Source organism: Cibotium barometz, chromosome 18 (assembly GCF_041138505.1).
Source record: "Cibotium barometz isolate CiBa-2024 chromosome 18, ASM4113850v1, whole genome shotgun sequence".
NCBI lineage: Eukaryota > Viridiplantae > Streptophyta > Polypodiopsida > Cyatheales > Cibotiaceae > Cibotium > Cibotium barometz.
The window spans coordinates 43,616,575-43,637,225 of record NC_141063.1 but is presented as its reverse complement, the minus strand read 5'-3'; the positions used below and the strand labels follow the sequence as shown (position 1 = coordinate 43,637,225).

At 45.6% G+C, this 20,651-nt stretch overlaps 1 protein-coding gene across 6 annotated transcripts in view; it reads right to left on the bottom strand.

The window, feature by feature from the left end:
* LOC147629391 (uncharacterized) overlaps nucleotides 1-20,651 on the bottom strand; it is a 204,725-nt gene that overhangs the window by 109,091 nt on the left and 74,983 nt on the right. For all 6 annotated transcript variants that reach the window (XM_086812629.1, XM_086812631.1, XM_086812630.1 and 3 more), the window contains exons 11-14: nucleotides 8,142-8,183; nucleotides 7,704-7,988; nucleotides 6,535-6,689; nucleotides 6,343-6,431 (exon numbers count right to left, since the gene is read on the bottom strand). In XM_086812629.1, coding sequence (XP_086668755.1) covers nucleotides 6,343-6,431; nucleotides 6,535-6,689; nucleotides 7,704-7,988; nucleotides 8,142-8,183 — 571 coding nt within the window. The remainder of the gene's footprint in view (nucleotides 1-6,342; nucleotides 6,432-6,534; nucleotides 6,690-7,703; nucleotides 7,989-8,141; nucleotides 8,184-20,651) is intronic.

Below are 20,651 nucleotides of genomic sequence, written 5' to 3'. Positions count from 1 at the left end.
CTCTTCACCAAAAGCCGGCGCTTGTCCTTGGGGCTAGCGCCAACTCGAAATTGTCCTATGGAAAGCAAGGAAAGAACATTGTCACGTGCACCTTGCACCCGGGTACACAGTGACACACCGGCATCATCATCAGCGCAACATTTGTACAGATGTAGTACCTTCTTTAGGAATATTTATGCTGTGACCCCATTGTGAGCCCTCAGTCACGTACGTCAATCTCCGAGCCATAGAGGTCAGTCTGGAGTCAATCCTCTTAACCCACTTGGAGAATTCATCAGATAAGTGCATGTAGCAGTCAGCCTTAGCACTAGGTTTGCATAGCATGTAGGCAATTTATGGGCATGATTGCAGAGGGCCCATGCCTCATGGGCACCTTTGGGAAGCCCATTCAACAGCCTAACATGGCTGTAAGGCTCAGTCGGCAGCCCTAAGGGGCATAAAGAACTGGCCGACAGCAAATGGGAGCTTTATTGCTCCTGTCGGCCAGCATAATGGGCTGCCAGCAGCCAATGGGCAGTTGGCAGGCTGAGCTGCAGCAGAAGTAAGCGCAGCATTAAATGCTGGCATAAAAAGCTTATTCAGCATTTTTTGTCCAAAAAAGACCTGGCCGACCAGCAGCCTTCGTCCATATATAAGCAAACGCTGATATTCAGCATAAACCAGTCACCAGAAGTCAAGACATCAAGCAGTTTTCAGTCATCAAATTCAGCATTCAGATTTCTACCTCTCCAAGCAAAACCCGGAAGTTCTCTTCAGCATATGTGCAGTCCTACAGCTATCTTGGACTTGTATAAATGGCCCAAAAGAGTCTTCTACAGTGCCCTTGGATTGGTGGACTCTCAGCTGGCGTATACGGTCTTCCTTGTCCTTGCACTGGGCAGTCTTAGATCTTATTCTAAAGCATTGTAGAGCAGTTCTCCAAAGAAGTAACAGGACAGATGGCTGCAGAGATCATCACAGGACCGTGAGGAGGTCACGGTGTATGGGAGATACTTGTTAGAGCTGGGAGCTGCACATGGTCTCGTTATCTATAACGGGATGTCTAGATGGCCCTCCTCAGACGCCCTCACCTCCTTCCCTCACTCAGGAGGTACTAGCACCGTGGACTACCTTATGGAATCTCCGGCTTTGGCACACCTTCTCCCCGACTTCTCCATCCCGCCACCCCCCTTTGAAGCTGACCATGCCTACCTCTCTTTCACTCTTACCTACACACCACCCGTCCCTCTGCCACCACCCCCCATCTCACATTACACTCAGGTCCTTTTTGATCACAAGCTTGACCTTGTTTACTCCAACCACATCTACCCGCCAACTCTGGGATGTGAAACCTATTGTCCCTCTACCCACCCTCACATCACAGCTCACCACCATACTCCACACATCCGCCACCGCTTCTTTCATTTGCACGCAGTGGTCTAGTGCCAAACCACCTTGCAATTCCATGCCCTATAACTGTTGGTATGATGACGAATGCCGGGGCACACATTCCCGTCTTAAGCATGAGGTACGGATTGGGCAAATCACAAAGCGCAAAGCGCAATTGATTTCTCAATGGCTCACCCCCAACGCAAGAAACGGGAGTTCTACGCTCAGAACGAGGATGAGTTATACCGACTTTTCTTAGGGCCGAACTACAAAGAGGCCTATAGGAAACTCCGAGAACATTGCCGTCCCACACCTATCACCTGCCAAGACACATGGCACCAGCGCACTCCTATGCACGTTCTCTCTATCATATCCCCCATCAGCCACCCCTACCCCCACTCCTATGCACGTTCTCTCTATCATATCCCCCATTAGCCACCCCTACCCACACCACCAAATACCCGTCCCACCACCTCCACCTTCTTCACAAAGGGCATGGTCCTCAAGGCCACTCGCAAACTACGCAATGGGCGAGCCCAGGATCATGAGGGACCACTGCCGACGAGTACATCTCACATGCCGATGATACCCTTGCGCCCCTACTAACCCTACATGTTCAATAGAGACCTTTTTGAAGGATTTCCACCTCTTGGTCCACCAACACCATCACCCCCATCCTCAAAGCCGGAGAATCAATTGATCCTAATAATTAGAAGACGAACATGATTGGCCACACATTGGCCAAACTCTATGGATCAGTGCTAGAGGCTGAGCTTAGTTCATTTGCATATAGCCAGGGATGCAGAGCCTCAGGACAGGTTGTCTTTCGGAGGAGCTACTCTACCCTTGACCACATCTTCACCCTCACATCTTCACCCTCTGTGCCGCAAAGCCTTTGATACTGTACCCCGAGCCCGCCTCCTACACCGTCTACAGGAGATCGGAGTCCCATCTGACATGGTTTGGAGCATCATCGCCCTCTATGAGTCCGTCACCGAACGAGTGAAAGCCCCAAAAGGTACATCAAAGGAGATTTCCAGCACTATTGGGGTGAAACAGCGCTACCCTCTATCACCCACTCTTTTCAACCTCTACATTGATGAGATCTCGAGCTTCATTGACGGATAAGGCGGGGCTGGTCCCACACTGGCAGGCATATTGATCCCCATACTACTTTATGCAGATGACATCGTCCTCCTCTCAGACTCAGCCGAGGGGCTTCAGAGACAGTTGGATGCCTTACAGGACTTTTGCACTCAACGGGACCTCTCTGTTAACCTTGGTAAAACCAAGGTAATGGTCTTCAATACCTCTCACCCCTTCACATCCAGATTGAGCTTCACATATAGAGGGGATCCTTTGGAGATTCTCTCATCCTATGTCTACCTTGGTGTCACTTTCAGTGGCCCCTGCTTCACCATGCTTCCCACAACACATGCCAGAGTAACACGGTTGAGCTTACTTGAGCGACAGTGCTTCCAGGCACATTTCCAGGAGCCCAAGACGAAAGGCTGGCTTTTTGACAGCCTCGTCGCACTAGCCTTGATGTATGGAGCAGCCTTCTGGGGGCCAGATTTATCCGATGAAGATTGGCAGCGAGTTGAGAGGCCCCAGGTCATGATGTTCTCCCGTATGATCCGCAACAAACCATCAGCCCCACACCAGACTATCCAGGCAAAGTTTGCTACAGCCCAGATGGTAGTGGATGCACTCTTCGAGACAGTCACATACCTCCATCGAATCAATCACATGGATCCCCACAGGTACCCGAGGCTTGCCCTGGGGTCCTCAAGATAGCTAGCACTTGAGGGCCACTCCGGAGTATGGTATGCACTAGTTTCCACTTGGTTCGCAGTATATGGGCTCCGCATAGACCGCCTACCCTCCCTTTAGTACAATTTGGACTCCCCTTTTCTCCGGCTCTCTCACGAGAATATCAACCAGGTTATCCGGTTAGATCTTCTCAGCCTCTACACCCATTGCACATGGACTACACCTCCAGAGCTCCCCACGAAGATGCACTTCTACAGAGATCACTTCCTCACACTCACTAAGGATGGATTTATCCAGCATCCGGGCTACTTGAGTGTTCACATGTCCCATGCCATGCGGATTGCAATTGGCCAGATCCGGGTTTCATCCCACCGCCTCAGAGTGGAGATAGGTAGAGCTGAGCGCATCTCCAGAGCCAAGAGGCTCATACTGAGACCCAGAGAGGAGAGGATATGCCGATTATGCCACACAGAGGTTGAGACAGAGGAGCATTACATATGCCGCTGCCCAGTATACTATGAGATCCACGGGAAGTTTCACTGTCTATTTGGTGAGGGATTTGGTCCACTCTCCAGGATCATTGACTTCCAAGACCAGTGTTGCCTAGGCCTCTTCCTGCTTGAGCTCCATAGACATAGGGACACCTTGAGAGAGTTTGGCCCCAGCCACCCCGCCCCCTCCCTCACCAGCCAACCATCACCAGTTTCTTCCAAACGCAGGAGGTGGAGGACACTGATATAGTGGATCTTGTGGACCCTCCACGAGCTGCTCCGGACCTACCTCGCTAGAGAGGAGTTACCTCGGACCGAGCCTCCGCACTCCAACGTGCCCAACGCCCCCGGGCCCCCGGCCGTCGGCCACGATCACCTCATCAGCTCCAGATCCAAGACATGCTCCACCACCATCGAGCTACCTTTGTACATGACATAGCTATGGGAGACCTCTCAACCATACTCATTAGCCCCATGCTTGATATTTTGGAGAGTGGTATATCATCTACTTGGAGTTGATGCTGCTCTCATGTTTCGATGTTCTTAGTATTCAATGATGAGTTTCCATGGACAGTTTTGTATCACCCCAGTGAGATAGCTATGTTTATGTTTTCTTTCTATTTTATTTTCCATTCCCTGATGAGATATGCCATGGACATCATTGTATCACTTTGGTCTCATAGGCCCATTGGGTCTTCAGTAGACGCTTAATATCTCTCTCTCTCTTTCTCTCTCTCTTTCTCTCTCTCTGCTCAATAAATGGATGCTAAAGATCTCACCAAAGTAAAGGTTTAGAGAAGGCTTGTTGTGGGTTACCACGATCAACCTCACTGCATGTAACATTGGTATCACAGCATCAGGTTGGTGACCCAACTCAACTAAGAAGTGAGCATCTGGTGGATGCTAAAACTGCGGTCCGAAAAAACCACCCAGGCCCTCCATCATGTTGAGAGAGACATTGCATCAAGAAGAAAGCCAGCAGGAAGTTATGGAAGCACAAAGCCTCCAAAGCGACACACCAAAAGAAAGTACACTTCTGCCAAGCACAGAAGAGCTCCTAAGAATAATATGATGGAGCAGATAAATTCATCGAAGATAAAGCTTGCCGGAGAAAAAGAGAAGCCCCAAGAAGGCCTCTCAGATCTGGCAAAAATGTTCTTCGGTCCGGAGGAACAAAGAAGAAAACACGACGTAAGACGTGAAGAAGCTAAAGAAGAAAAAAAGAAAGAAGAACAAAAGACGTGCGGAGGAACAAAGGGACAAGGAAGCCACACGCAATTATGAGGAAGACTAGCACAAGCCGACCAGGAGTACCAACAGAGACGGAACTAGAGGCTATGCAAATCCAGCATCAGCTGTTGATGATGGCACAGATTCTGGCATCCCTCCCCAAGATGGCTCCATATCCTTCATCCTGCACTATCCCAACCACCAACATCATCCGAACTTCACCAAACTTTAGTAAGTACGATGGTAAGTGTGATCATGCTCCTGTTACTCAATTTATTCATCAGTTTGAAGCACATTTTCCTTTAGCTAAAATCACATATCCACAAGACAAAGTCCATGTGGCAGCACCTCAACTCACTAGGGAAGCTATTACTAGATGGCCACATTGGTCTCAACTTTACACAGACCCCTTGACACGCCAATTTCAATTTGATTGGGCTACTTTTCTGGCTGACCTCAAGGCCCGTTTTCTTCCACCACAATATATGACTAATCTGACTCACTCAAGGTGGTCCCCCTATTTTGACCTATTCCAACAAGGTCATTACCGTGGCCAGTTGGGTATATCGGAAGAAGATAAGCTAAAACAGCTCATTAGAGGTTTAGACAAACATAAGGTACCCGGTCAGGAATTTTGAGCCTCGGACTTATGCATGGGCACTGACCCTCGCTCAGAATCCAGAACTGATGCTGAATAGAGGTAAGCCCAAGCAGGTACAGTCTAGTCCTAAGCCCTAGCAACAGTCATCTACAAGTGGCAACAAAGGTATACTTTTTGTGTAGATGCCCACCCTATCATGAGATTTCACTATTTCTTCCAAGATGGATTCAGCCCTCTCTCATGGGTTATGCAATATGCAGATCAGCGATGCTTGGGCATGTACCTACTTGAGCTCTGCCATCATCGGGACGCCCTGCTCAGACAGCACCCAAGAGGTGGCAGCTAGCCGGATGCTTCTCATACCTTCATTACAGACTTCTTTAGACTGCCTCCGCCTGTGCCAAAGGAGGCCAGTCATGCCTCACATGGACAAAGGGATCACACACACCATCGCTATACCAGAGCGCATGATCCTTTGGCCCCATGAACCCCTGAAGTTACTAGAGAGAGACCCTGATCCCTTCTGAGACCCAGACATTCCTACCCCCACCCCCAGAGATCTGGACCTGTCCACCCATCAGTTGCAGATCCAAGACATACCCTGGAGACATGGACCACAGGAGGTGGATTTCATCACAACCCTGCCCTCTGTCCAAGAGGAGGATGGTACTACTATTGGATGAGGATATCCCATGGCTGGTACATTGTAGAGTCCTGTTCTTTGGGTAGCTACCCTCCCTCCCTCCCTCCCTCCCCCTCTCTCTCTCTCTCGCGTCAAGCATACGGGACAGACAACAAGACAAGTGTGCTAGCTTTGAAAATACCAATCCTCCATAAATTGTTATATAATAAACGCTGGCATAATATCAAGTTACTTGCCTCTTGGAATTCCATGTCGTGAGACGTGACAGAAAATCGACCCTTCTTCTGAACAAGTGGACCCTTCAACTTCTCCTCATCCTTTTTACCTTTTTTTGGCAAAACAAAACAAAACAAATGAATTGTGACTTTTTAATGCAAATTATGATTCAATGGCCTCATCACTTGCCTTCTGTACACTTCAAAGCTCACCACTAGAAGGCCTTGATAGGCCTGAAACTCCATTTGACAAGTGATTATCTGGGGCTCCACCAGAAAACAGTGAAGAACCAGTAAAAGACTCGTCTTTTAATGGGCGAGGTATGTGTGCATTGTCCTCGAACACTTTTTCACTTGTACAAGTCTCACTGTTTTAAGAAATAAAAAAACATGCAACTTCAGTATATAACAAGATCATAGTCACAAGAAACATTTTCAAAAAATCATGTAGGAATGCCATTTTCATATGTCAAGACTCAAGAAGACATGGTTCAAATTAAGTAATATATATCCACATGGTCCAATTCCGACCTCCAGAAGCAACAATCATGCTATTCTAGTCAAAGGCGCATTCCATATCAAGCAAAGAGCAAGTTGAAGGTGTGCCTTCCCTCATGATTCCCTTTTCAAAAGGTTTTCTTTTTAGGTTCACTTATAATTCTTTTTAAACCCATTTCTTTTGAAAAAAATCTCAATTTGTTTTCTAAATGAAGCTTTTAACGATATTGTACAGCAGTTAAGACATTATAGAGGGTAATGGAATCAACATTGCTTCACCCCCTCTCAAAATTTTATGGCAGATATATGTGCTACCAGCGTTCTAACGTAGCATACCATGGCAGGATCCCTTTAGCTGGACACTGAGTGCATACGTGGATTTTTTATTTTTTTTTGTGGGGGGTAGGAGTGAAGGGAGGGGGGGGGGGGGGGGGGGGTACAAGAAACGACTGTCTTCAAAGTTATTTTTGGAGGACTTAAACAAGAATCTATTGCCACCAGTGCAAACTAGCAATGAAGTAAAAAATTTGCAGGGAAAAAAGCATGAATGACTAGAAGCTGGAAGGATGGCAGGAGGGACTGTGTCACATAGAGACACTTCATCTACCAAACAGGCCACAAGGTGCAATTCAGTAGTTAGCATACCCAAACCTCACTTATTTTAAAGTCCAGAGGCAACTTGTCCCCCTCCCCCACCCCACCCCACCCCACCAGCGGGTCAGTAGCAAAAAACTTCAAACTTTTCAACTTGTAAACTATTCTTTTTGTTTAAAGCACATCAAGATTTCTGAGAGCAACTTTGTACAAAACAAGCCAACCATATAATGAACAAAGGTAAACCTATAGGCTATCGTTATATTGGACACCCTTCAGAGGCATCCTACCTGTCTCCCTCCCTCACATCGTCAGTAAAATCAGCCACTAAGGCTCCAGTGAAAGCTCGATGAGAATGATCTTGTTCATGTACCCTAGCATCAGCTGATTTGAGCTCCAGCCTTTGCTCCTTTCCATTGTCCATAATGTTCTCCTCCATCTCTATTTGTTCATTTCTATTAACTCTTGGAACTTTCTCTTTCTCCTCTTGGATTTCCTGTTGTAAGCTCTTTGAAGTGAAAGGTGAATCTGCACTGTCTTGATTTGGGTCGTCTTCAAAAACATCAAAACGGCCACTGTACAACAGCATGAACTTCAGGTTAATGTAGTAAACTGTTGCTTAAACTGTCTACTAGAGAGAACTACAGCCATATATCTCACAAAAAGGCAGTTTCTTAAAATTTAAATAATGGAAGAAAACTTGAACGGAAACAAAAGCCTCTACTTACATGTGTTTTGGCTCTTTTTTCCCTGTGAGAGAATGTTCCAATCTGCAAAAGGGTTTTCTTTTAGCAAAGAAAATTCTCCATGGTGTTGTTTTACTTTTTACTAGGAGATATGCATTTTTTTTTTTATGGAATCAGCATTCTCTGAGTCCTTGGTTTTTAGAGATTTACACAATAAATCTGGAAATAATCAAATAGTTTTAAATAGTCCATATATTATATTGTATAAAATTCAAATTTTCATAATGTAATATTGAAAACGATCTATATGTATATAATACATATATGTATGTGTATATCATATTCCCTGGTTTAGGCAGCATTTAGGGTTAGCACAGGCACCATATGGGCTTCATCAGGGGTCAGGCAGCATGTACTCATCAGTCAGCAGCATCAGATCCCACACGTGTGAAAGTCGGCAGTCAAAGATGATTTTCCTCAGGTCGTGGACAGCAAATACAGGCCAACAGCAGTACCATCTGGTCGACCAGCATATTCAAGCCTACATAAGGGTTAGGCATCATTTGTAGAAATCATATATTCCATCTTTTGGGGCTTAGGTCATCATGTAGGTAGTAGAAGTGCATCAGCCACCTTTTGAGCAGGCCAAAGGCCTCATGAAGTTGTAAAGTCATACATCTTTTTGTAACATAGTAATATACTGAATACCAACAGCCATCTCTCTCTCACTCTTCTCTATCTAATCAGTTCTTTAAGCATCTACAAGTGTTCCATAATCAGGCACAGGGGATCAAAGAAGAAGGCTTCCGCACATGCAACATTGGTATCAGAGCTGCAAGTTGTGGCCTCCACAATGTAAGGAGAGAGATCGTCAAAAAGCTACAAAGAAGATATGGAATGAGAAATCTACACAGAAGACTCAATCACTACAGAAACGCTTCCGCCAAGCAATGAAGACTTCATCAAGTTACTCTTGAAACAAAACAAATTGCTGAGGCAACAGATAGAGGACAAAGAAGAAGAAGCGGCCAAAGAAAAAAAAACTGAGGCGGCGGCTGAAAAAGCCAAGGAAGCAGCTAACAAGCCAAATGAGCTCTCAGAATTGGAAAAATTGTTCCTCATCATGGAGCAACAACGGCAAAAAGAAGACGCCAAAAAGGCGGAAGAACGATGGGTCTGTTGGAAAATATATTTATCATCTCCAAATGGTCTACATGAACCCTAGCATGCTTGTACTAGTCATTTCTATGAGGCCCTACATTAGCATAACTAGTAGACATCATTTAGGTTTTTACGAGTCTTTTAGGCTATTTATGGCATATTTATGGTTCATGACTGCTATCGGCGTACTGCAGCTGGCAGACTTGCTCATATACGAGATATATAAGGGTTCTCACCCTTCTCTTCATTCCTTATCTCACTTTTGCATATCTGTTGGAGGTCATTGGCTTTTGCAACAGTCTCTTATGCTTGTAAGCATCTACGGGCTTCCCTCGTGCTCATTTTCAGCAATAAACGTCTGTCTACAGCCTTCTATAGTTTGTACTTGGGCCTACAACCTGTGTTTTCTCTTTCTTTCATGGTATGAGAGACAAAGCTGACTTACAAACAGGAAAGTGCTGCGTTTTTCTTCTTGGAGCAGAGGCTTCCTTTGATTCTTTTAGGGATCGTATTTACTTCTGTGATCCTCTCCCCCCTTTTGAGGAAGTCATGAGTTATCTCCACAACAAGTGCATGCTTCGCAGAAAAGACAAGTCAGAGTCTGCTTTCGTTGCCCAGGACAAGGGTAAAAACAAAGGTAGAAAAGGAAACTCCAACAACAACAACAAAAACAAAGGCAAAGGGAAGGGTAAACAGGATTCAAAGGAGTCCAAGGACAAAGCAATGAATGTGATTACTGTGGCAGGACAGGTCATACTGAAGCTCAATGCTTTGCTCGTCGCAATAGCTCTCAAGCAGCCAAAGCCAAGTAACAAGCCCAGGATGCTTCCAAAGCATCTAACAAGGACAACACCAAAGACAAGGGCAAGGACAAAGTTCCAGAGGAGGGATTTGCCAAAGTAGCATACATGGCAGTCACATATTCATCCACTTCTTCACAGGATTCACTCCTCGTGATCATAGAGATGACTTCTCCAGAAGAGGTCAGTGACACACCTAAAGCGGTGGGATAGTACTGAAACTGGCAAAAGCATCTGACTTGCGAGCCAAAAAACATACCTAGGACTTGTGAGTGAAATCATCCACAAGAAGAAGAAAATATCGAGCCCCTCAATGTCCATGGGTCCAGCAAGATCTCCATGTATACACTTCAGTCTTAGGGCTCTCGAAATGCATCTCGATGATGCTTGCCCATCATGCAAGATGAGCAAACGTGTGAAAGAGACGTGAGCTGAGGTAGTCCGTTGACAACCTACCGAGAATGGAACTTCTGTAAGGCAATAATGGGTACATGACCGAAGCATGAATGCCACAGAGAAGTATCTGCCTTAGAAACCAAAGCCATCAAGGGCAAGAAAAGCTGATGAATATGGGAGTCAGTGTGAGTGAGCTGATGAATATGGAAGTTAGTGCAAGTGAGCTGGGAAGTAAAGTTGGTGATCTTGTAGAGACCCCCATCATGGACTCCATTGGCAACAACCGAGAGAGTCTTCTTGTCGATCACTTCAACGACCTCATTATCAAAGTACACACCAAGTCCCTTCTGAGAAGCTTTGTACACTGAAAATAGGTTTTTGGAAATCCGTGGTACATATAAAACATCATGTAAGGTGGTAGAGGAACCCAAAGAAACATTACTAGAAGTGAGGAGTTGTCACCGATGCGAACTAAAGAAGAGAGTCTGGTAGTCCTCCAGGATATGGGCTTGATTGCAGAAGCACCACTATCACCAACCCAAGCTACAGTCTGAGAACCAAAGGGTACCGCTTTTGGGATCCAGAGGTTGATGACATCATCATTTCCTGTGATGCTCGGTTTGATGAGAGCTTGTTTGGCATCGACTCCTCTCCACCTGATCCATCTCCAGATTTTCAGGATGATCCATTCCCCCGGCAGATGTTAGTGATTTTATACTTCTTCCATGTACAGCTCCTCCTCCTCCTCCTCCTGCTGCAACTCCGGTGCCAGCTGCTACTTTCCATCCACCAGTTCATGTTGCACCAGCTTTTGCATCTCCCAATCCCTCTACGAGTCTCCGAGATTACCCCTACCAGTGCTTACTTCATCACCTCTCCCAGCAGCATCGGATGAGTCTACTGCTGGATCTTCTTCTTCACGCTTTGAGAGGAAGGCTGGCCTACCTCGGTGGGTTCAGCAACTCTTTATAGATTCTGGTCTCATTGATGCACAACTCTATAACCAGATCTCTACTACCATTCCTGGACCTCGCCGTTCATCTCAGGCTTCCACATCTCATCACACAGTGAATTATGCTCTCATGAGTTCTCTCTAGGAGATCAATGAGCCTGAGAGTCCAGAGGAGACTCCTCCATAGCCGCAGTGGCGGCAAGTCATGGAAGCAGAGATGTCCTCTACTAAGAGAAATCACACTTGGTCTTTGGTGCCACGGCCTTTACATCGTCGTGAAATGGATTTTCAAAGTCAAGTTTTATGCAGAGATGGTACTTTGGACAAGTACAACGCCCGCCTTGTTGCTCGAGGATATGCTCAGAAGGCAAGTGATATACCTAGATGAATCCAAGAACATGCCCAAATTCACCTAATAAGAAAGTGCAATTTATAACCTCATGGTAGTCATCCACAAGACAATAAACCATCAACTCCATCATGCATAGTATGGACTAGATACTACGACATCCCCACTAACGTCATCAGTGCCCAATAGGCAAGTGAAGACTATGATGAGACATTTGCTCCTACAGCCAGGTATACCATTGTTTTGGCTCTGGTTGCACACTTCAGATGGCCCGTGTTCCAAATGGATGTAAAATCCGCCTTTCTAAATGGAGATTTAGAGGAGGAAGTTTATGTTGAGCAACCTCCTGGTTTTGTGATTCAAGGACAGGACACACATGTGTATCTTCTGGAAGAAGGCTCTCTATGGTCTCAAACAGGCACCCCGTGCCTGGTATCAGAAGATTGATGCCTTCTTGCTATCTCTTGGATTGAGAGATCATATGCAGATAGCAACCTCTATGTGCTTCTTTCTGATGGGGATATTTGTGTCATTGTTTTGTATGTTGATGACCTCATCCTTTCTGGCTTAAATACTGAGTTGGTCACACGGGTTCAATCCAAGCTTTCAAATACATTTGAAATGAATGATCTTGGCCTTCTTCATTATTTTCTTGGGCTGGAGGTTTGGCAAAGAGATGATTGTATCTTCATTTCTCATAAGAAGTAAGTACAGAAGCTGCTCTCACTTTATGGGTTGTCAGACTATACACTGCTCTCTTGTCCCATGGATGCCAATGCCAAGTTATCCAAGGAGGATGATACACACTTGGTGGATCCATAGAGTACTAGCAGTTGGCTGATTGCTTTACCTTGCCAAGACCCGTCCAGATATCTCCTATGCTATGAGCGTTCTCAGTCAATTCTCATCAGCCGCTCGAAGGTCTCATTGGCAGGCAGCCTTAAGAGTTCTTCGTTATCTTCAAGGTACTTCAGATTATGACATCACCTATTCCAGTGGTGCCAATTTGGTTGGTTTCACAGATTCTGATTGGGCAGGCTGCATTGATACTCAAAGGTCTACATCTGGATATTGCTTCATGCTTGGTATAGGATTGGTTTCTTGGAAGTCTCAGAAATAGAGGACGGTTGCTCCTCCTTCCACCAAGGCTGAGTACAAATCCTACCTTCTCTCCTCCACTAAGGCACTTTGGATTCATCAAATTCTAGAGCATTTGTGCTCTGCCAATACTTCCCTGATTAACATCTTCTCGGATTCTTAGAGTGCTATTGCTCTAGCTAAGAATCCTGTGATACAGAAACGATCCAAGCATATTGAGGTGCATTATCATTTTTTACGCGACTGGATCCAAGTATATTGAGGTGCATTATCATTTTTTACGCGACTGGAACGAGTTGGGACTCCTTCGCCTGGCCTACTGTTCTACCAAGGACAATGTGGCTAATCTCTTCACCAAACCACTTCCAAGAGCTACTTTGGAGGTGTTACTTCAGCATACTGGTATTGGACCGCCCCTCTAGCACTGAAGAGGCGGTGTTGGAAAATATATTTATCGTCTCTAGATGGTCTACATGAACCCTAGCATGCTTGTACTAGTCATTTCTATGAGGGCCTGCATTAGCATAACTAGTAGACATCATTTAGGTTTTTTCTAGCATTTTTATGAGTCTTTTAGGCTATTTATGGCATATTTATGGCTCACGACTACTGTGCTGGCCGACTTGCACATATATGAGATATATAAGGGTTCTCACCCTTCTCCTCATTTCTTATCTCACTTTTGCATATCTGCTGGAGGTCATTGGCTATTGCAACAGTCTCTTATGCTTGTAAGTACCTACGAGCTTCCTTCGTGCTCATTTTCAGCAATAAATGTCTGTCTACAGCCTTCTACAATTTGTACTTGGACCTACAACCTGTGTTTTCTCTTTCTTTCAAGGCCAAAGAAGCTTGACATGAAGATGAACGAAGGGCCAAGGATGCCAAACACAAGGATAAAGAAGACCAAAGACGAGCAGACCAAGCAACCCAAGAAACGTAATTTCGAGTGACAATCCTATAACAAGGCTCTCACTCTCGCTCAGAATCAGGAAATGATAATGAACGGAGGTAATCCCAAGCAGATCCACGCTAGCCCCAAACCCCAACAGCACTCATCCACCACCCAACACTCATCATCTTGGGGGGGGGGGGATGGGATGGGGAGCTCAAAATAGCAGAGACAATAAGAAAGATTCCTAGAGCACATTAGGAGGCTAGGAGGATAACGACTTCAAGCCTAAGAAAACACCTAAGGAAAAGGCAAGGAGGGCATCACTTGTGGATATTATGGTATAAGGGGGAGAACATATGTTTCTTCTACCACACCATGGGGCATGGTAAGAAAGATTGTACCAGGTGGCAAGCTGTACAACCCTCCAAGACCTCTGCCTCCACAATAGCCACCGCCACAACTGCATCTACACCTCCCGCATTGGGGCCACCAACACCATCCAGCTTACCCGCCTTAAACATAATACCCACAGTGGTATTTGACGATAAACATGAGGGTGAGGTGGAAGAGCAAAAGAAAGCCCTCATTTGTGCTTATGGCACAGCAAAGGGACAACAATTCATTGTCCTCTTTGATATGGGTAGCTCTAAGGATGCCATTTCTCCTCAGTTGGCTAAGAAGATGAGTTGTACATTTGTACCCCATCTAGACATAGACGGCGGGTTCGCACCCACTCACATATCTCATAAGGCTCAACAGTTTGAATTCATGGTTCAAAAGGCCACATTTCAGCAAGACTTCATTGTCTCACCTCTTTTGGGGTGTGATATGATTCTCGACATTCAATGCTTTAGGGATTATGCACCCATTCCTAATTGGAGGCAGAACACTTTCACTATTATTGATGGTGTGCCTGAGCTTGTCTTGATTCTCGGGGATAGTTGCATTCCAAGTATTCCACTCATCTCACACATCCACGCCCAACGAGCTATCAGAAAAGAAGCCGAGTGCGCTTTAATTTGTCCATAGCCAGTAGTCTCATGTTCAGTCAGCAACCCCTTTGAAGCAAAAGCTGGATGGTCTCCTAGCACAGTTTCACGACATCATGCTAAAGGATGATCTCTTGCCACAACTCCCACCCAGTCATCCTAAGGATCATCACATTGAGTTGGTCCCCGGGACAGAACAACCCACTAAGTTCCCGTATCACCTTTTTAAGGCATTGGAGTGCGAACTGGAGCAACAGCTTTCCGAGTTACTCCGAGGTGGATTTATCCGGCCCTCATCCTTGCCCTTTGTTGCACCTATCTCGTTTGTGCAAAAGAAAGACAAGTCTGCAAAATTATGCGTGGACTACAAGACTCTTAATAAGCTCACAGTGAAAAGCAGGTCCCCAATGCCCAGGATTGAGTATATCCTTAAGTGACTCAATGGTGCAAAGTTCTTTTCGAAGATAGACCTCAAGAGCGGCTATCATCATGTTCGGATCCTTATGCCTGATATATACCGTCATAAGGCCAGATGAATCTGAACTTACGAATAATTTTAAAAGAAAAAAGAGAATCACCAAAAACAAACAAAATTTATTTTTAAAAAAAACTAAATAGAGACACACGAGAAAAAATAATAATAATAATAGTAATAATAGTAATAATAACTTGCAAAAATAGACAAATACATAACTAAATCACACACGCCCACATACACACAAAAAAAATCTTTATTGAACCACAACAAAAGAATTTCTAACAAACAAGCTAAATAAATTTTACATTCCAAAAACAGCCTTTAGGACTGAACGTGGTCATCTTTTTAGATGATATACTCATCTTTTCTACTACTGCAAAACAGCATAAGCAAGATGTTGAAAAGGTCTTGCAACTTTTGCAAGACAATGCGCTCTACATCAATGCAAAAAAGAGTGAATTTGGAGTAGAAGAAATTCATTATTTGAGATATGTTATCAATGCAGACAAGATTAGCCTTGACCCAGAAAAGGTGTGTATTCATCTTTTTAGATGATATACTCATCATTTTTTACCAAACAACATTAAGCAGGATGTTGAAAAGGTCTTGCAAATTTTGCAAGACAATGTGCTCTACATCAATGCAAAAAAGAGTGAATTTGGAGTAGAAGAAATTCATTACCTGGGATATGTTATCAATGCAAACCGGATTAGCCTCGACCCAAAAAAGGTAAGGGCAATTCTCGAATGGGATGTTCCCAAAAATGCTCAAGAGATCCGCTCTTTTATAGGTCTCTGCCAAGCATACAGTTTGCATATGGACAAGTTTTCCTACCTTGCAACACCTCTTACAAATCTTCTCAAGGGTGTGAAGACACGTTGACAGAAGGTGTCCGTCATGGGCAAAGCACTCGAGGCATTTCATGCAATGAAGAAAGTTGCATGCAACATTGATATCAAAGCATTCAGGCTCAGCCATTAAGCACAGTGTCCCAAAAAGGTGTACAGATCCATCATGAGAATGCAACCAAGGGTAGCAGATGGAGCGGTCTAGCAAAGCTAGAGAAAAACATTCTAAGGGAGAATGTACTTAGAACCAGTACATCAGTTAGCTCTCAGATCAGTTCCGAAGGCCTAGCAATAAATTCCGGCACGTGACCTGCTGTTGTGTTAAGAGAAAGGGATAGCACGCATGGGGACATTGATTGATCGGATGCTCAATTCTTCATCAAGACTTGAAGTGGAGTTCAGAAGTGGCCAGTGTTCGGTCAGAGTGTCAAAGTCCATCAAGTCAATAAGTAAGTCAAAGTCAGTTGTCCAAGGAGGACGGAAGGATGACAGAGTATCCACCCCATCATCAAGTTTAGCAAGAGGGGATGTCATGTGCACACCCATGCCATGGCAAAATCTCAGCATATTCAGCACATTCCTTCATTTAGGCAGCATTTAGGGTTAGCATAGGCACCATATGGGCTTCATCAGGGGTCAGGCAGCATTTACTCATCAGTTGGCAGCATCAGATCCCATATGTGTTAAGTCCGCAATCAAAGATGATTTTCCTCAGGTCATGGAGAGCAAATACAGGCCGACATCAGTACCATCTGGCCAACCAGCATATTCAGGCCTATGTAAGCATTAGGCATCATTTGTAGAAATCATCTATTCCCTCTTTTGGGGCTTAGGTCAGCATGTAGGTAGTAGAAGTGCATCAGCCACCTTTTGGGCACGCCAAAGGCCTCATGAAGTTGTAAAGTCATACATCTTTTTGTAACATAGTAATATACTAAATACCAACAGCCATTTCTCTCTCTCTCTCTTCTCTATCTAATCATTTCGTTAAGCATCTACAGTGTTCCATAATCAGGCTTAGGGCTGGATCACAGAAGAAGGCTTCCGTGCACAACCCCTAAAAGTTCTAAGTGTGTTACTGTGTGTGAACCCACCCTTAGGTGTGGATAAGATAAGTGTGCCATGCCTCACTTCTCTACCATGTGTGTGTGATTCTCAAGTCAAAAGATAAGGTTTACAACCTAGAAAAGCATGTACTTGGTGTAAGCTTCCACACCATCAATCTATCAAATGATTGAGTTGTGCATTCACTTGCTCTCTCTTGGTTGTGAACACATCTCTTCTCCCCCTCTCCCTCTTACTCTTTCTCTCTCTTCACGTGAGCAACCATTGCTGTGGCTTGAAGGTTCATCATCTCTCCTTGAAGCCTTATCTCTCTTCTACACACACCACCATGAATATCTTCAAGCCTCCATAGCCTAGGTGCTCTGTTCTACTACAATCCAAGAGGTGGAGATAAATGTGGTCTGAGAGTAAACACCATCAAGCTCATGATCAAGACGGATCTGGGTGTAGTGAGAGGTGGGGGATGTTGGTGGGGGGGTGGGTAGTGTGCACATGAGGGTGTAGTGGAGAAAGAAAAGAGAGAGAGAGAGAGAGAGAGAGAGAGAGAGAGAGAGAGAGAGAGAGAGAGAGAAAATGAAATGAAATGAAATGAAATGATATATTAACGTCTTCAGAAGGCCAAAATGACCTATGAGACCAAAAAAGTTACAACAATAGGTGGATCTGATACAATGTCTGTGTAAAGAAAGCTAAAAACAACTAAACAACTAACTGAAACTGAAACAACTATGAGGAAAAGTACGGTACTAGGAGCTCCTAATGGATAACATTTGGGAGGAAAAGAAAGAAATAAAGCTGTATTAACATCTTCAAAAGAACAAAATTACCTATGAGACCAAAAGGTTACATCATATCCATGAGGTACATCATCTTGGGTACAAAATGGTAATAAAGAAAGCGAACAAAAATCTAGAACTAAAAAATCTGATCTAGGTACATGAGCAGAGAGCTCTCATATCACCCTAATACATCCCTCATGGGCCACTGTGACATGGTACTCAAGGTGGTAAAACTGAGCTGGCGCAAGAAGGTCCTACAACGATGGGAGATGATGGCCCTGATCCTCCTGTGGTGGCGTGGCCGTGGACAAGGGCCATGGGGTCTGGGGCGTCGAGCTCTGCGTAACTCAGTGGCTCTATCGAGTGTCGCACCTCTCGGCCGAGCTCCTGCACTAGCCTGTGGCCCGGGCATCATGGGTGGATCAGCCCTCGAAGTGCTCGTATGGAAGAAGTCGGTGAGAGTTCTCTCTGCTGGTCCTCCAGCAAGTACAACTAATCTGGATCTCACTACGGACTCCCTGTGTCTACGGAGCTCTAGAAAAAGTCCCAGGCATCTCTGATCCAGGAAGTCCATGATCCTCGAAAGTGGTCTGAACCCAGCTCAGAAGACGCAGTGGAACCTCCCCCGAATCTCATAGTATACAAGGCATCGGAATATGTAATGATCCTGTCTCGGGCTCTGTGTGACAGAGCTAGCATATCCTGTCCTCTGGTGCAGCCGCTCTAGGCCCATATCTAGCAGTCTCCACTCTTAGCTGGTGGGACGAGGTGCGGATATGGCCGATCGCACATCTCACCCAAAAAGATAGGTGTGCGTCCATGTAGCGTGGGCGGATGATGAAACCATCCTCTATCAGGCATAGGAGGTGATTCTCTGTAGAAGGCCATCATCATCCCCAGTGGACGACTAGGTGAACTCCATGTCCTCTGAGTATCCAGTTTGACAATGTCCTTCCTGATAACCCTATTCCACTCTGTGCGGCTGAGAGAAAATGACGGGGCCTCTATGCTGTACTGGAACGGAGGAAGTGCCTCCATCTGCATACCGTGCATGCCAAACCAAGTGCCTACCTGTGTACCAGCACTCTATATCTCCCTCGAGTGTCAGCTGTCTCACAGACTCCAAGGCTAGCCAGGGGTATCTATCTAGTGGAACCTCCCATAGCCTGTGCTAGTATGTCATTGTCTGGAATAGAGCCTCTGGAACTATCGGGGCAGCCCCCATCTCTGCCCGCACAATCTCATGTGGCACTGATGGCTTACTCCTAATCATACGCGAGATCATCGCCACTAGGGGCCTCTCCATCGGCTTCCACCCATCATATACCTCCTCTGTATCTGTCTCGGCCAGCTCTCTCATGTCTCCTCCTATGGTATAAGCTGGGACCCAGGTGGGGGCACCATATAGTAGTGCAAGTGTAACTAGAGTATCAAATAGCCAAAGCTTCGTCCTCGGCTCCTGAAACTCTGTGTGAGAGCATTGCCTCTCTAGCGAGCCAAGGGCTGCATATCTCCTCATCAATCTAGCTTCAGCCGCCTTTCGCATCGAGAACTGAGGTCCAGCTAAAGTGATCCCAAGGTATACATATGAGGTAACATACTCCACAGGCTCTCTACTGTGTGTAAACTGTACTGCAATCTACTTATCCACTGTGAGGAGGTGTTAAAGATCATGACCTTGGTCTTTCCAAGGTTCACAGTGAGGTCCCAGTCCTCACAAAGTTCCGTATATATCCAAATGCCTCTACAACCCCTCTGGTGAATCAGAAATAAGAACAATATGATCTGCATACAAGAGGATCGGTATCAAGACTCCTGGTAGAGGTGTTCCTGGTCCTCCCTCTCCCAATCTACATCCTATCAATAGCATCTAACACCATGCTCAGGTGAAAGAAGGAAGAGTGTGAGGGACGAGGTTCAGGTAAATGGGGGAGAGGTAGCTACTCGAGGGCATGGTAGAGAGGTGGCATAGGTGTGCCATGTGCCGAGTGAAGTAATTGGAGTCGGCAGGCGATGATCCTAGAAGATCCTCTAGGCCTCCTTACAGTCCCTCCCAAGAAATAGTTGGTATAGCTCCTACTCAAGCCTAGCTAGGTAGGCTCTCTTCTTTGTCCGTGTGAGACGTCGAAAGATCACTCGCGCCTGCTGGTGTGTGGTGGATCCTAGCGCCACCTCCTAATGTAGATGGGCTCGGGTATCACGACCTTCCTCGTCGTACCAGCTATTCTATGGGACAGTCCCTCCTAATGATGTAGGGGTTGCTCTGGACTATAGGAAGGAGGCTGCCAGTGGACGTATGGAGGGTGGCTGCGATTTTTGTGGTAAGCTCGTCAAGTGGGATGTGAGGGTCGAGGTCGGAGAGGATGCGGTAGACATGATCAGAATAGATGGAAGAGGTCTCTCTGGTGAAGTGGTATCTCGGGCAATGATGGGGCAAAGCAGGTGGTTGGGTGGTGTATCGGCATGTGAGGGAGAAGGCCAGGTATGCATGGTCGGTTGCAACACCGATGGGGCGAGGCAAGATGGTAAACTCCGGGATGAGTGGGATGAGAGAGAGAGAGAGAGAGAGAGAGAGAGAAAATGAAATGAAATGAAATGATATATTAACGTCTTCAAAAGGCCAAAATGACCTATGAGACCAAAAAGGTTACAACAATTGGTGGATCTGATACAATGTCTGTGTAAGGAAAGCTAAAAACAACTAAACAACTAACTGAAACTGAAACAACTATGAGGAAAAGT